At 42.5% G+C, this 16,935-nt stretch overlaps 1 protein-coding gene across 1 annotated transcript; it reads right to left on the minus strand.

The window, feature by feature from the left end:
- Nucleotides 1–8,228: 8,228 nt before the first annotated feature.
- Nucleotides 8,229–11,512, minus strand: LOC125240087. The gene is made up of 4 exons (XM_048147933.1): nucleotides 11,281–11,512; nucleotides 10,791–11,065; nucleotides 8,923–9,809; nucleotides 8,229–8,743 (listed from the first exon to the last, which is right to left on the minus strand). Exons 1-4 carry the CDS (start codon nucleotides 11,510–11,512, stop codon nucleotides 8,527–8,529), a joined length of 1,611 nt encoding a protein of 536 aa, XP_048003890.1. The 3' UTR covers nucleotides 8,229–8,526.
- Nucleotides 11,513–16,935: the final 5,423 nt, after the last annotated feature.

Below are 16,935 nucleotides of genomic sequence, written 5' to 3' on the forward strand. Positions count from 1 at the left end.
AACCGACAAAGTGGGACGTAGTGTGCTACTACACAGAATATATAATAGTACGTAGTAGTAAACTCTTCATTGTACAATTAACAGCGATTGTTAGAAACACAGTAATTACAGTAAAGAACAGTACAAAGGCGAATTTATCCCTTTGAGGGACGTTTTAATAAACACACTCACATAATATATGTAACTCCGTATAGACGGATAAAGTCTAAGAAAAAAACGTACCTTAAAGCCCTAGAGAAAAAGGTACGGTGGCCTAGATGGCGTTACACCTTTGGGGAATGCTTGGCTAGATGGCGCTAATATTAAAATTTGTCATTTTAACACATATCAAGCTAACTATATGGGCCAAATTGTCAAAACTGTGGTTCAAATGTTTTAAGCCTGTGTCGAGAGATGGCAGTCTATGCACTGTGATTACACATTTTTCAGTACAGATGGTGTTTTTTTTACGCACTAGTGCGAGAAGTGGTTCATTATATGCCAGGTCGAAACTTCGGAGGCTCATCTGTACTGAAAAACGTCGTACGATACACGTGCGAAAATGAAATTCGTAACTCGTGTCGATTTAAAACACTCCCTTCGGTCGTGTTTTAATTTATCGCCACTCGTTTCGAACTTCCTTTTTTACGCACTTGTATCGTAATGTACTATTACTTTGACAGTAACTCTCTATGTATCTCGATCGGTGACGGTAAGTTTTATTAAAAAGCCATACTTACTCAACTGTAAATAAAACAGCCGACCACATACAGCCTGGAAAAAAGAATAGAAAATAAGTAACCTGGAGCTATGAAAACTGTTTTACATGTGACAACTATTGAGTGACCTTTGAATGACAAAAAAATGTCCCCTTTCTACTATTTTTGCCAGGGTGTAATAAATATCATACATATAAACATTAAATAAATGTCATATACAAAGAAAAAGTGACCAAGGCCTCCAAGGTGTCAAGTGTGACTTGGAGGCCTTGGTCACTTTTTCTTTGTATATGACATTTATTTAATGTTTATAGTATAATAGTAGTGTTACTACTTAAAAATACAAATTAAAATATTTTCAAATGAGAATAATTTAATTTGTTCTAAGATTTGTACGGCAGCGCCATCTCTCTTCGCTAACTCGTAATCACATGGGTTGATTCAGTTAGGAGGTCGAACTAGTTTCGGTTCTACCTCAGATATGGCCGGGGGGGCGCCATAAGCCTTCGGTAATTGTGTCATATACTTGGAAATTTCGACCCTTGCTTTCGTGATCCGATGGCCGAGAGTGGTTATTACAGGCATCCGTCCGGTTAACCCATTCAGGGCCAGCAACTCAGCGTATGAGTCATGGTGGAACAGTTCCGCAGGGCCGATGACTCGCATGTGAGTCCTGAATAAATTCTGATTTAAACATAAACAAAACGTAATATAACGTAATAATGTAAGTATAGTTTGAGCTAACAACCATTTTCATAAGGTAATAATGAAAAAAAAATGCTAAACATGTTTTTTTTTAGTTAAATGTGGTCGAGAATATTCAAGTTTGGTTTACTATAAGTGTAATATAGTAAATATTCTGAAATTCAAGATACATACGTGTTCCAAACAAATGGATGAATCCACATTTCAAAAATATAAATAATATATATATGCCTGAAGTTATAGACCCGACTCAAGGTATGGGTCACCGTGGCCTGGCGCTACTTGTAAAATCTACACATATTTTCATAGCACGCAAAAATAAACTCTATTGCATCGTTTTAAAGCTTATTTCATGACGAAATTCGTTGCAAATTGTACCATTTTACAACGGATTTCTGTTTGGATGGCAGCAAGCAACATTTCTAAGAACCAAACTTATTACCATGCTATATTTTTTTGTTTCATTACAAAAACAGGGCAGCTTAAACAGTCACAAACTAAATAGTAATTATTGTATTATCATAAAAGTGTGTGACAAATATTTACAAGACAAGTTTTTTTCTAAACATTTGCGTGGTGTTTATAACAGTTTTTAAGTGCTCTATTGTTTCTATTATAATGACGTTTACCAAAAATTAAAATTTTGAAAAAAAACATAGTGGACCGAAAGATCATGACAGACTAACTCAGCTTTCAAACAAAAAAAACTAAATCGAAATCGGTTCATGTTCGGGAACGGTGCCACAGACAGACACACACACAGACAAACAGACAGACAGACAGACACGTTTTAACACCCCGTCGTTTTTGCGTGGGGCAAAATCATGAACAATGAACTTGGCCAATAAACAATGAATGCACCTGAGCGGCGGCGGATTAAGCGGTCGTCTCATCTTTCACGTGGTATTTTTGACAAAAACTCAAGAAATTATTTTTCCCATCCCCTCTATTAGGATGTATTTTCACGATTTATTCGTTGGCGACTTTATACTCGTCCCAGTGCTCTTCAGTGATTTCGTATTTTGTTATTTTTGTAACCTTGGCTATGGATGACTAGAAATATACATAATCACGCGCTAAATTGCGGAAATTCATTATAAATATTTTTTTAATACTTTTCTGAACCGTATAATTAATTACTTATATGAGAATAACAGCATCCTCTTGACAATCATATATTTCTGGTCAGACTATAAAATGTTCATTCTTACAAATAGCAACAAATTAGTAAATACATTTATTTTATAATATGAACAGAAAACAGTTGGTTAGTAAAAATGTTGCATAAAATTGTTCAACTGGCCGGATTCATAAGCGGCAATTTATTTTGCGTTCGCGCCAGGCCAGAGACCCATGAGCTGAGTCACACGTTTTAGCTAAAAACGGTCCTTGGCCATGAATGGGTTAACGGAGTACGCTGGTTCGATTCCAGCTCGGAACACTTGGAGGCCTTGGTCACTTTTTCTTTGTATATGATATTTATTTAATGTTTTTAGTATAATACTGTGGGCCTAGTGAAAAAGGGTATAACTCAAATTGACTCGGTGAAAAAGGTCACAAGTCCGAGGTGGGACTTGTGCCCTTATTCACCGAGTCAATTTGAGTTATACCCTTTTTCACTAGGCCCACAGAATAGTAGTGTTACTACTTAAAAATACAAATTAAAATATTTTCAAATGAGATTAATTTAATTTGTTCTAAGAATCATACATATAGGTACTATACCAGTATAATTATAAAGGGCTTACCTACCCTTACATTTAAGTTTTATCTAAAGGGTACCTTCCTAGACTTAGGTCAAATGAACGGGTAAGCCAAAGGAAAAGGGATGGATGGATTGATGGAAAGAAACTTCAATTAATTTAACAGTAATGTATTTTAAATAATTTTTATTCATCATTAGGTAGGTGCTATAAAATATAGGTAGGTACACACTGGCACTGTACAGTACAGTGATAGTTGTTTTAGTCAATAACAAGATAACATACATTCATAACAAGATTTCTAAGAACATTTTTTTAAAAGCAGAGACGTCTGGTCTACATCGATAGGCTTAGAATAAAAGCAGGTCGCAGAGCGCTGGAGAAACGATTCAGAGGCCCTGAGTCTCAACCAAAGCAGTAATTTCCACTTCGATTTTTTTTTTCTAAGTTTAACATTTTATAACAATAATCACTGATAGGATTGCAAATTATACAATTTAAATTTGACCTCTTGGGTCTCAATCTTTTATTAGTGTTTAGACTCTGTGCATTCAGACTATTTGTTGGGGCACTCCCTATCCTGACAAGCTTGAGAATCAAGCCGTTGTTGTCCCACAGTGTGGCAGCCACACCCTGTTAAACGCTATCGCCACGTCAAGAAAAACCGCTGCGGTTGGCACCGACCGCTTCCATCCGGTCCTCCAGTAAAGGCTGTGCTCGACTATATGGTGAATACAGAAATTTCCCTGGCGAAATCCAAATTGCTCATTTATAAGCAGCACAGAAGAATGAATAAACTGACGGAGTCTCCTGAGCAGTATGCGCTCATAGAGCTTCCCCATAGTAGGTACTCAGGAGACTGATGGAGTTATTGCGTCGGGATGTTTGATGGCTTCCCGGGTTTGTGAAATACCATATACATTGGCGGTTTTCCACAACCCTGGGAAGTGGTGGTTTGCAAGTGATATAGAGAGCGTGAGACCGAGATACGAAATTATGTCTAGGTATATATGTTAGTGTCAAGGTAGCTTTTATGATTAAGCATAGGGTGAAGACGCCCCATGACGTATGCCGCTCTGTTCTTCACTGTTCTAATACGTTCGGTAAAGGACATGTGTGAGTCCAAGGTAACACCTAGGTACTTGGCCGAGTCACTCCACTCTTATGGGCTTTCCCTGGAGATTTATGTTGGGGTAATTTTGCTTATGAAGTTGAGACCCCCCACCCTTTTCTTGTTAAAAAGTATCGCTACGATTTTCTCAGGATTCACCTCTATTCTCCAGCGGTCAAACGAGTCACCTAGAGTGACTGACGCCCGCTGCAGAAGAGAGGTGAGTAAAGCTGGGGATTTGGAGCTGGCGTAGAACGCTATGTCGTTGGCGAACATAGCGTATTTAACACCCTTGGTTTTTGGTAGATCATTTACGTACAGGGAGAACAATGTGGGAGACAGTACTGGGAAGGGAGAGAGATCCCTTCACGCGGAAGGCGAAAGTCCTATCTGAGAAGAAGCCTCTTATGATGTGAATTAGACGGCCTGGCACACCGAGTCTTATGAGCTTGCATAGCAAGCCGGGTGTGCCAGAACTTATCAAATGCTTTGGCTACGTCTAGAAAGACTGCTCCGGTGGGTGTGGGTCTTCTCCCCTCCGTTAGCCCACGCAGAATATGTTCAGTGATCCTGTGCACAGGATGGACACAGGAGTGCTCCCTGAATCTAAATTGCTCTCCCTGCAGTAACTTTTTGGAGTTGATGTAATCTAGTAACCGACTTAGGACACAGCGTTCATACAGTTTTCCTATTTTATTAAGGAGGCTAATGGGTTATAGCTGGTCGGAGAGTTGCTGGGCTTCCCGGGCTTGTGGATGCCTATGACCACTGCTACCTTCCAGTCCTCCGGGAAGTGGCAGCTGTCAAGAGCGCCGTTGAATATAAGATTATGTGGATGATGTTATCAGGTATTCTATAGATTCTGCTGGGAAGCCCATCGACTCCCGGAGCCTTTTTTTGGTTTCAGCCTCATGATCTGTTTCTTTAATTCCATGAATGTGACATGATTGATCGGTGGGTCCGTGAGAGTCTTTGAGAAAGTTGATAACCTCAGATTCGATTTGCGGAACATGATTCGGATCTTCTGGGTCTTTGCCCGGGGAGCATTGCTCCTCCAGGCTATCTGCTAGACATTGGGCTTTCTCTGTGTCTGTGAAAGCTACAGTTGGAGTGTCAGGGCGGACAAGTGGAGGCATGGACGCTTGCGTGTCCGCTTTTAGAGATCTGGCCAGTTGCCAGTACGCCTGGTGCCCTGGCCTGATCTCCAGTATGCTGTTCCACCTGTCCTCCCTGTACTCCTTGAGCCGTTCTTTTATCTGCCTTTGAAGCCTGTTTACTAGGTTTTTATTTTCCCTGGAGGGAAATATGTCATGTTCTTTTAGCGCAATGTTTTTCTCACGAATCATATCAGCTATTTCTAGGGGAAGTTTGTATTTATTTAATTGGTTGATATCTTCCTTTGTATTGAGAGGTGTCGGTAGCCTCAGGACTACCGGTCTGTGGTCTGAGTCGACCATATGGGCGGCCTCTATAGAGCGCATCCTTAGGGATACGCCCTTAAGTAGAGCTATGACTAGAATGACCGGAAGGAAAATATTATTACCTGAGTAATGGGCAGGTTCAAGGGGTGCTATGATGTCTATGGGGGGATTTGCTATTTGGATGAAGTTAATGAGTTGCCTACCTCTGGTGTTGCTTACCCTACAATTCCACTGAATGTGTTTGACACTTAGATCTCCGGCCATTATAACTGAGTCATCCATGCCAAACACACTCTGTAGGTCCTGCGGGTTTAGGTCCTTTAATGGAGTTTGGTATGCTGAAATTATTGTAATCGGCGGATGGCCTGTCTTGGCTATTCTTATAGCAGAGACTTCAAGGTTTGTGAGCGGGGGAGGAGGTATGGCCGATACATGGAGCTCTTTGCGATAATATTGGGTTGGTAAGAAAGTAATGAGCGATCGATTGAATTCCACATAAAATTTTTGAGAGAGTTCTAGAATCTTCTATGGTCGAAAGTATATAAAGGGCGAGTCGCACAGTTTCTCGTCAGTCATTCACTAGCTGTCGCCGAGCTAATATAAGGAAGAAAATGGACGAATTAAAAGTGCATGTAAGGCATTGCTTACTATATGAATTTCAGTCTGGCCATTCAGCCGCCGAAGCAGTGCGTAATATATGTCAGCGTGTTGCTCCTGAAGTTGTGTCTGAGGCCACGGCGAAACGATGGTTCCAGCGGTTTCGTAGTGGCGACTTTTCATTATCAGATCAACCTAAGTCTGGTCGACCGGTGAAGATTGATGTAGCCAAATTAAAAACCTTAATTGAAGGAGATCCGAGGCTACCGAGTTAGGCTGCTCTCATGTCACCATAGAAACACATTTACACGAGTTGGGAAAAAACTACAAATACAGTGTTTGGATACCACACGAACTTGATAGAGATCAACTAAACCGCCGTGCCGATATCTGCATACAACTTCTGTCTTTTCGCCGCACATTCAACTGGTTGGACCATCTTATCACTGGAGATGAAAAATGGGTCTTATATATAAATCACACACGCAAACGTCAGTGGCTAGCTCCAAACGAAAAAGGAATAGAGGCACCAAAAATAGAGCCTCACCCGAAAAAAGTTATGCTGTCCGTTTGGTGGGATATTCATGGTATTATTCACTGGGAACTCCTACCAAGTGGAATGACTGTTACCGTTTGATAAATGATTAAAACAATACATTAAATAAAAATTACAATATTAGTTATGATTCGCTCATTACTTTCTTACCAACCCAATAAATAAGAGTTCCGCCAAGTTTATTACCTAATCTTCTCTCCTAATTAATATGCGTCCGTGGCAAACAAATAGTCTCACCGGAAGATCAGCGACCCTGTGGTTAGCATTACGCTGAGGCGGGACCATTTCGTGGTAAACAATTACATCGATGTGTTTTTTTTTCTTTGTTTTTTAATTATTAATTTTTCTTATAAGTTTTGAATGTGCTTGTATTGTATCTTGTTTATCACGAATAAATGATTTGATTTAATGTCGTTTCTGACAATTTTGTAGTTATGTGAAGTGAAATTCTTTATTCACTTTAAGAAATACATACAGAGTTTAAGTGTCGGTTAGTTATGTTAGATATGTTCGGACTTCTGTGACTTGGTTTGAGAAAAGATTCCTGTATTAGCAAGATGTCCAATTTGAGGGACTTCAAGGCTTCTGTCAGTTCCTCTCTTTTGTCTCTTATGCCATTTATGTTGTAAAAACCAATGTTGAGCGATCTGGGCTTTGTTCTGCAATTTTGTGTACAATCCATTATCGTTTGAGCAGAGGTTTTTAATGTTTGATAGTAAAGTGGCGTGCTGGGCCATTGCTAGATGCTAGAGGTTGCGCTCCTTATTTTGGAGGCTAGGAGGCATACCTCGTCCATGTCTAAAGCGTTTGCCATATTGATGACTAATTGGGATGGTTGTAAATGGGAGGGGGAACCGGGAACTGAAGCAGATTGGACCACCTGAGAATATTGTTTTCTAGCTTGGTCAAATGGTAGGTGGGATGGAGGTTTTGCGCTCTTGTGGGGGGTTGGGTGTGGGTAGTGTGGAGCGCAGACAGTAGGCAGGGGCGTAGAAAGCAGCACGCGCAGCTCAGGAACCTCGTTGAGCTCAACCGTTACCGATACCAGGGAACCAGGGCTACCGGTTAGTAAGAACGCGAGTTGTAATGATGCTCGTTTAGTAGCAGTGAGCGGAATGAATGTGCGGATTTTTTTAATCTGTGCTCTACGGCATCTTTTAAAAGATTTGACCATGATGTCTTAGCCGTGCGTGGGAGGACTCCCTTGGGGCCTCCCGACGCAACGAGAGTTTTGATCGCGAGCACTCGTAGTGCGCGGCCACTACGAGCAGTGTGTGGTGAGACTGGTGAGTAGGTATGAGATATTATTTAAGTGTGTAGTGTAATGTAGCCCGACAGCTATGTACGCCGGGCAGCTATGTGTCATCATGTGGAGTGTTGTTGTCGCGAGGTGGCCGGCCCCGGCGGCGGCGCCGAGTCCGGTTTTTTGGTTGTATGTGTATCGTCGTGTCATTGTTTATTGTCCTACTGTCAATGTCCTCTAAAGCTTTTGTAATGTAGTCCGTCGAGTGAGTCGAGTCGTTTAAAGCGTCCTTCGGTCTCCTAACGGGAGTTTTTGATGAGGGGATTTGAGTGGTGTGGGACGTTGTCAAGGTAGTGTCGGGTGGATTTACGTAGGAAGTCGTATACTGAGGGGATTTTTAAGTCTCTGTGGATGTCTGTATTCCTTACATACCAGGGAGCTTTGTTTATTCTTCGCAGGATTTTGTTTTGGAAAGTCTGTAGAGGCTTTAATCTATGCTCCCCCTGGTATGTAAAGACTGGGCAGGCGTATGAAAAAATCGGTCTGATAACAGTTTGTTCCCGGCGGATATTTTGCTTTTTTGGCTGAGCATGGGCCCCAGTCTGCGGAAACAAACTGCGCCTTCTCTTTGACCTTGGCTATATGTTCTCTGAAAGACATCTTGTAGTCCAGGGTGACCCCGAGGTATTTGGTGTGTGTGGTGAAGTGTGTGTGTGGATTGAGTGTGCACCAGTGTGTATGAGAAAAGTTATGTCTGAATATCTTTAAAACCAGACAACGAATATAAAATATTAGATGGTGGATATTTAGTAAAAATTTTTACTAAATGTTGAAGTCGAGTTACAAATCGTAAGATATTTGTCAAAAATGACTGTGAGCACTCAAATGTTTGGCGTGTTGTTTAGTGTAATGTGTCTCATGTTTCTGTGGTGAGTGTTCGTGGGGTGGAAGCCTATGGTGGCGGAGCTTTTGTCAGGGTTGACTTCTATCCTCCAGAGTTTACACCAATACGCTAAGGCATTGGTGGCTCTCTGGAGGTGTTTGTGGATGACTGTGTCTGTGTGGTGAGTGAAGTAGAGTGCGGTATCATCAGCGAACAGGGCCAGCTCGACTAATGGTGTGTGGGGGATGTCGTTAGTGTATAATGAGTAGAGTAGAGGAGACAACGCAGAACCCTGGGGGACTCCGGCTCTTATGGGGTGGGGAGCCGAGAGCGTGCTTTCTACCCGATATCGGAAAAGCCGGTTCGACAGGAAGTCTGCTACAAGATGCAGCAGACGATCTGGTATGCCTAGTTGATATAACTTGTATATCAAGCCAGAATGCCAGACCCCGTCGAAGGCTTTCGACACGTCTAGAAAGATCGCCCCGGTCTTCAGCCCATTTAAGCGTGAGAAGCCGTCCAGAACATGTTCCACGATCCTGTGGACTTGGTGTACGCAGGAGTGTCTGGCTCGAAAGCCAAACTGCTCCTGAATGAGGATGTCTTCCTCATTACACCAAGTCTGGATTCGTGTTAGGACGACTTTCTCGTAGAGTTTCCCCAGGGTGCTGAGCAGGCTGATGGGTCTGTATGATGTAGGGTCTGTGGTGTTTTCCCCGGTTTGGGGATGCCGATGACGGTAGCCATCTTCCAGGCTTCTGGAAAGTGGCTGTTCGTCAGAGCGGCGTTGAATTTGTCGGTGAGTAGCTGTATGTGTGTGTTGTTGAGTGTTTTGAGTAGTCGTGTGGGGATACCATCGGGGCCTGGCGCTTTCCTTGGTCTTAGTTGGCGTCTATAAAATATCAACTGATCAGGCTCTACAGGTTTTGTCGCTGGGCCGGTCGGGGGTGTAGAGAGTAGGTTGGTGACTATTTTTTCAACTTCTGTAATGTGTTCGTGGTCTATGTTGGTGGTGTTTGGACTACACTGCTCTTCGAGGCTTTCGGCAAGGCACTCTGCCTTGTCCTCGTCCTCGAAGGCCGGTGTGTCGTGACCTGATCTTTTGAGTGGGGGATTGTCATTACTTGATCTGATTTGAAATATTTCGCTAGTTTCCAGTACCTACGCTAGGTGACTGGGCTGGGCGAAATATTTCCTAACAGATCATCAAATTCGTTGGCCCGGAAATCGACAATGGCCTGCTTGACCTCCCTTTGGAGGGCGCGCATTTTTTAAGAGGAAAAGCTATATTTCATCCTTCATCCCCTTTATCCCGTTGCAGTTGAAAGTGGCTAGATTTAAACTTTTGGGTTTTATTTTTTTGTTTGTGACCATTCATTATTTCCTGTTATAATTTTCTAACTCTCTCTCATACTCTTCCAGTATGATTAAGGTCTGCCTGCCATCAGCGACAGCTAGCCTGGCCTCAATCTCGACAATGCGCGCGCCCTGTCGAGCATTGGGCTGCTGCTGCCGCCGATTGGCAGTCGTATTTCGGTTGGGTTGTTTGAGGTCTTGATGAAGTTAGCGGGTTTGGACGATTTGACCAGGCATTTGAGGGGGGGGGGGGGGTGTCTGTAGGTTGTTGACGATGGTAATAGGGGGGGGGGTTGAGGTCTTCGCGGGTAGGCATTTGTGTTTTGTTGGGGGTCTTGGGTGGGGATTGGTGCTCTGCGCGTTTGGTGTCGGGTTTGGGAGTAGTGACTTTTGTTCTATCCTCTTAAAGCTGGCTGGGTGCGAGTTGTCAGTCTCGCAGACCGAGCAGCCCACGGGGTCTTTGTTAGCAATCCTCTTACACTTCCAGGAGAAGTGGTGTCCAGGGCACCTTACACACCTGGGGGGTGCAGTGCACATCCGCTGTGTATGGCCTCTGCCTTGGCAGCGGTAGCACTGCAGCTCCCAGCCCGTGCGCCCGCGGGTACTCGGCCCTGACCCCATGCAGATGGCAGACCTCTTTGATTTGGAAAATGTCATGTTGTCTGTCATTTTTTGTTATTTTCACTAAGACCATGTCATAGTGACCCTTCTTCCTACTGTGAAGTCGGTGGACTTCCACCGCCTCGATACCCTTGGCCACCAGGTCCGCTTTCACTTCCTCCGAGGCGAACTCTTTTGGGACCCCTTTTAGGATTACCCTAAAGAACCTCTCCTCGGGGAAGGGATCACGGACCTTAGGTATTTCCGAGTTCTTCAAGGAGGCGGATGACCCCACGATATTCTTCGGTACCTCTTACTGCCAGTTTGATGCCATCTTCGGTGTTACTCCCAGTAAGTGTAGTAAGACAAGTGTGACAACGTCGGTTTGGTAAAGTCTATTTTATCACTCGAGTTATTTTTGTCTGTCGTTTCTGTAATGTCGTGTGGGTCCTCGCCCGAGACACCCTGTCGGCTGCCCTCGAGGCTTTTCCTTTCGACGAATTGTCTAAGGTAGGCCTCGAAGCCGTCAACGAGTGTCGGGTTTATAGTACGCAGGAAGCCCCCAAAAAGCTCCATAAGTGTCTCGCCATCAAGGCGAGGCCTTTGGGGGTCTCCTGCGGTCCGGTCGTCGTCATTCATGATGCTAAACTAAACTATTCTGAGTGTAATCGAGCCGTCCAGGGACGGCTTGAAATGTGTACTCACAGTTTTTGGTTAGGTCGGCTAGGTCTTTTCTTTTCTTCCTAACATTCCTAGCCGGAGCGGCACAGCATTGGAGAAAAATACACAAGTCTTGTTTTCGTCGATTCGTCGTCACTGATCGCGCGGGCGAGCGTCCGTACGACACGGCGGTTAGCGAGCGAGTGTGTGATAATCGCGCGTCCCACCGAGTAATTTGACTCGAATTTGAATTTTTTATTGTTAGAACATGGTAGTAAATTAGTCCTTAAAACTATGTTAGTATTTATTAACTTAATCTAGATTAGTCTTATTTAAGCATGCAAAATGGGTTAGTTTTTATTAATCAACATATACATGCAAACGCAAAGACAATCACAGACCACATAAAAACAATCACAAACACACAAACAAAGCAAACATTATAAACTAATTAACCTTTGCGCGACACGTAGGATGAGTTGCTTAGTTTTGTTGGGTGTTGCCTGTTGTTGGGATGGGAAGGGGGGTAGTTAGGTTATTGACCTGAGGGGAGGGTAGGTTAGGGAACGCGTACTGATTTGGTACTTCAGTATTACGTTTAGTGTGGTTTTGGTTTGTCTGAGAGTTCGGGGCAGCCGAATGCCTGCGCCCCCCTCAGCGGTTTTTGGGGTTAAAGGGTTTGAGTGGGGGGGGGGGGGGGGCTTTGTGCAAATGGAGGCATTTGCCGTGTGGTCGCCCTCACACAGTACGCATTTAACTGGGAGTGTCCCTGTGATGGGGTCCGATTTACGGTCACAGTTCTTGGTGAAGAGGTTTCCTGCGCATTTGACACAGCGCGGGGGCATGCGACAGGTTGAGAGGTAGCATGGTTGTCTTCAGACGCATTAATGGATGAGGGGATTTTTTCCCGCGGTAAGTTTTCGAATCTGTTTTGGGTAACTATATGGTCTGGTTCCCTTTGGGGCAGCGGAGAAGGGGAGGGGGATTTATTATGTTTTTCTTCTGTTTTTCCTTCTTTGAACTTTTTGGAACAAGTTATCTGAAAGCGCACTACTTTCTTGCTACTGGGGCCCATGGAATAGGTACCCCATTCATCACGACTGCTTTGTGAGCAGATGTAAGTGCTTGATAGTTGCCTCGCCTGGAGAAAATTACGCCCTGGCTCTTCTCCTAGTTGACCTCGACCCTCCAGCGCCTACACCAGCTCTCTAGGGAACTGATGGCAGACTGGAGGATCCCGGTCGGAGCCTAGAGGGGTGCGGGGATGTGGCATAAACAGCCGTGTCGTCCGCAAAGAGGGCGTAATTCACTCCAGGGACTTTGGGGATGTCATTGATGAATAGGGTGAAAAGGGTCGGGGCAAGTACTGACCCCTGGGGGACGCCTGCACGCACTGGATGAGCCTCGGAAAGGGTGCCTTCCACTCGGTAGTGAAAAGTTCGACATTGAAGATAGTCCCTGATGATATGGACTATCCGATTTGGCACTTCGGAGATGAATAGCTTATATAATAAGCCATTGTGCCAAACCTTGTCAAACGCTTTCGCCACGTCGAGGAATATGGCTGCCGTAGGATGTGTTTCCATGAGGTCATCCAGTACAGTGCATGCTCTACTATGCGATGAATCTGTTGGGGGCAGGAGTGACCAGGTCTAAATCCGACTGTTCGTTTATAATTAGATTCATCAGGGTTCGCATCAGCCTATTCAGCACAATGCGTTCGTACAGTTTACCCATTGTACTGAATCCGCAGAATCCTACACCGGGGCAAACGACGCAACGGAGTCACGCTGTTACGTCATCGCCCCAATCTGTGTTTTTGTTAAGTCAGTCTAAGTACTCTTAAGTTTCGTGACGCATTGGTTTTGTTGTCATGTAAACGTGTTTTACTAATAAATAACAGTCTGCCTAGCCGAAGTGACAATCGGTCACGCTCCCGTCGCGTTGTGAAGTTATCTATCTATATCGCTCTTCCATATTCGTGCGACAGAGCCAGCGTATTGATCGCCACTGAGTGTCAACAATTGTCACTTCAGCTAGGCCGACACTTTATTCCTTCAATCACATGTGAGTAGGGTATGCAAACCGGTTAACCGAGACTTTTTGGCCTCGGTTAAAAACCGGTTTTCATAGTTTCTAACCAGTTAATAACCGAAACTATATTTATTTCCCAAAATGACCAAATTAGGCATAAAAACCGGCCAAGAGCGTGTCGGGCCACGCTCAGTGTAGGGTTCCGTAGTTTTCCGTATTTTTCTCAAAAACTACTTAACCTATCAAGTTCAAAATAATTTTCCTAGAAAGGTTTTATAAAGATCTACTATTGTGATTTTTTTCATATTTTTTGAACATAGGGTTCAAAAGTTAGAGGGGGGGGGACGCACTTTTTTTTCCTTTAGAAGCGATTATTTCCGAAAATATTAATATTATCAAAAAACAATCTTAGTAAACCCTTCTTCATTTTTAAATACCTATCCAACAATATATCACACGTTGGGGTTGGAATGAAAAAAAATATCCGCCCCCACTTTATATGTAGGGGGGGTACCCTAATAAAACATTTTTTTCCATTTTTTATTTTTGCACTTTGTTGGCGTGATTGATATACATATTGGTACCAAATTTCAGCTTTCTAGTGCTTACGGTTACTGAGATTATCCGCGGACGGACGGACGGACGGACGGACGGACGGACGGACGGACGGACGGACGGACGGACGGACGGACGGACGGACGGACGGACGGACAGACAGACATGGCGAAACTATAAGGGTTCCTAGTTGACTACGGAACCCTAAAAAAGGGTTAAAAGTACGTAATTCTTCAATGTTTTGTAACAATAAAGATTTATTTATTACTTTTCATTGACAACATTACGCACCTGCACTGAATTTCTTAAAGAAGTCATAGTATAATCATGATTTTATAATCTAACTAAACGTGAAGATTAAACAATAGTCCCGAGTCCACTCTAATATACATTTTATACAATAGAGTCCGGTTACCTGCACTTCCGTTATTCGGTTATTGTAAGCGGTTTGACGTTGGGTAGGTCGTAATACTAACCGGCAGTGCCGTAACTAAGGCGGTGCCAGCAGTGCCCAGGCACAGGGCGCAGACCCTGGAGGGGCGCAGAAATGACCAGACTAGTATCTACTTTTATCTCATGCATGGTAGCTAGTAGGTACATTTTGTTTTATTGCGAACATGGTGTAGACGCGCCCTACTGTACTATCTATAGTTATATTTAAATCGCATTTTCAAGCGATCTTGAAACAACAACACATGTAAAGGTGGATTATCGGTTTTATACATTTAGTATGGTAACGTTCACACTACTGCTTAACGTGTTGTGATGGTTTATGTATGGAACCGATACAGTTCTGACGCGTCAGTCGTCACGTCACGATACATCAGACAAATGTATATCCACCTTAAGTCTTGCTGGCAATATGACATACATAAACAAAAGTACCTACATAAACCGTTATTTTCAATGATATCTCACAACAAAAAAATCTCCAATAAAAATATTTTTATTTTTTTATAAAAATAAAACAAAAAGTAAAACACATGACAGAGCTAAACTAAAAATTACTAAATAGTTACTATGTAAACTTGTCCTTTTAAGAACGCATCCAATATTCATTAATATCTGAACGCATCGATCATGCCGCGCCGCGCCGCCGTCCCAATGTTCGGGGATTCCCCGATACATCGCTAATACGCATTCAATTGGCCGACCGTAGCGGAGGTTATAGTTATTGATTGTTTTGTCAACTATTGTCATTATTCGTATAAAATGACATTAATTTAAAGTAAAATTGTGTGTGAGAGTGAATAAGGTTATTGTTGATTTGTTGTTCGTTGATAAACTCGTTTGGGTAAGTTAGAAAATTGTATTTAAAGATTTAAGGTCCATCAGGCAAAGTGAAGTCAAGTACTAATGAGGAATTTTCAGATAGAAAATTAAAAAAAGAGAATATAAGATCTTATAGAGATGGTGCCCTATGCGTGTGGTATGTCAAAAATAAAGATTTATTGATTGAACGACATATAAATATTACTTTTTCGGCTTTTACGTAAAGAAAGCGTATATTTGCTTTTGACATACATGTCACCTTTTGATCAATCCTTGAACGATAGTTTTTATTTTCTAATTTGCTGTCTGAAAATCCCTCAATAATAAACAATAAAAAAAAATAACGAAAAAATGGCTAGTAAGATAGCCGAAACACGAAGTTTTCCGAACTACATATACAGGATGTAAGTGACAGCGTTGCGAAAACTTTAACCATAGCTTCAGACCATCATCCTAAATATCGTACAGCAAGAACGTTTGTCGGAAATAAAAAAAAAAAAAATTGACTTCTCGTACAAAATCAGCGACCAATTTGAATATTTTGTATGAGAGGTCGGTTCTTGCTGTAGGTTGTTAAGGATGACGGTCTAAAGCCTTGGTTATAGTTTTCACTAGGGTGTCACTTACACCCTGTATTATATACTTATCAGACTAGGCGTGATTCGCGATTCTTTTTTCAGAAATATTACCTGTCGGTTACCGTAAGCTAAGGACTCACGCTATAACAAACAACATGTCACAAAAACGTCCATCTGGTTCTGAATTTCGTAAGAGAAAACGCGTTAGAGAGATGGAAGCAAAAAAAATGGAAAATACCTTACGAAAGTGGACAGTCACACAACAAGAAAACAGTCAGGAAGATGTGTCCAATGATGACGTTTTGGCCCTCACTGGTATGTCTGGAACTAAATCTGGAAACAATTTAAAGATAATATATAAAGAAAAAGAAGACAACCCAGTCAACCCATCCCAGCAAGACTTGACCTACCCATCACCACCAGTCCAAGTTCTGAAATTCAAATTGAAAAAGCAGCTGCTACTGATAAGATCCAGTTAGACATAAACGATCCTGTTTCATGGTTACCATTAACTGATCACATTCGTTGTTTCCTTGTCGAGAAAGGTCCTGATCAAGGAAAAGTAAGTCAAAATATTTCTTCAACTGAAGACGCAGGACGAAAATTTAATATACATTGGTTTACAAAAAAAATGAGCAATGGCGAGATGGTACCCAGGTCTTGGTTGATTTACAGTAAAAAAAGAGATGCAATATTTTGTTTCCCATGTATACTTTTCGGTTCTTCCTCGACTAAGCAAATAATGCCGGCCCTGGCTGATGCACAAAAAGGATTTAATGATTGGCGTCATTTAAGTCCACGTATTCCTGAGCACGAAAACTCTACATTTCATAGAGAAAATTGTATTAAGTGGAAAATGCTTGAACAGAAAATAAAACGTAAGACCACAATAGATGCATCCTTACAAAAGGCTATTGATCAAGAAACAAATAAGTGGAGACATATTTTAAAAGTGTGTACCAA

This window comes from Leguminivora glycinivorella, chromosome 26 (genome assembly GCF_023078275.1).
Source record: "Leguminivora glycinivorella isolate SPB_JAAS2020 chromosome 26, LegGlyc_1.1, whole genome shotgun sequence".
Taxonomy (NCBI): Eukaryota; Metazoa; Arthropoda; class Insecta; order Lepidoptera; family Tortricidae; genus Leguminivora; species Leguminivora glycinivorella.

Excerpts from the sequence above, each read along its gene's own strand:
- LOC125240087 (XM_048147933.1), bottom strand. The coding sequence starts at position 11,512 with ATGAATGACGACGACCGGACCGCAGGAGACCCCCAAAGGCCTCGCCTT. Across the intron at positions 11,066-11,280 it reads GACAGACAAAAATAACTCGA|AGTTCGCCTCGGAGGAAGTG; the intron begins GTGATAAAATAG and ends GGGTCCCAAAAG. Across the intron at positions 8,744-8,922 it reads ACACTAAACAACACGCCAAA|ACACTTCACCACACACACCA; the intron begins CATTTGAGTGCT and ends CAATCCACACAC.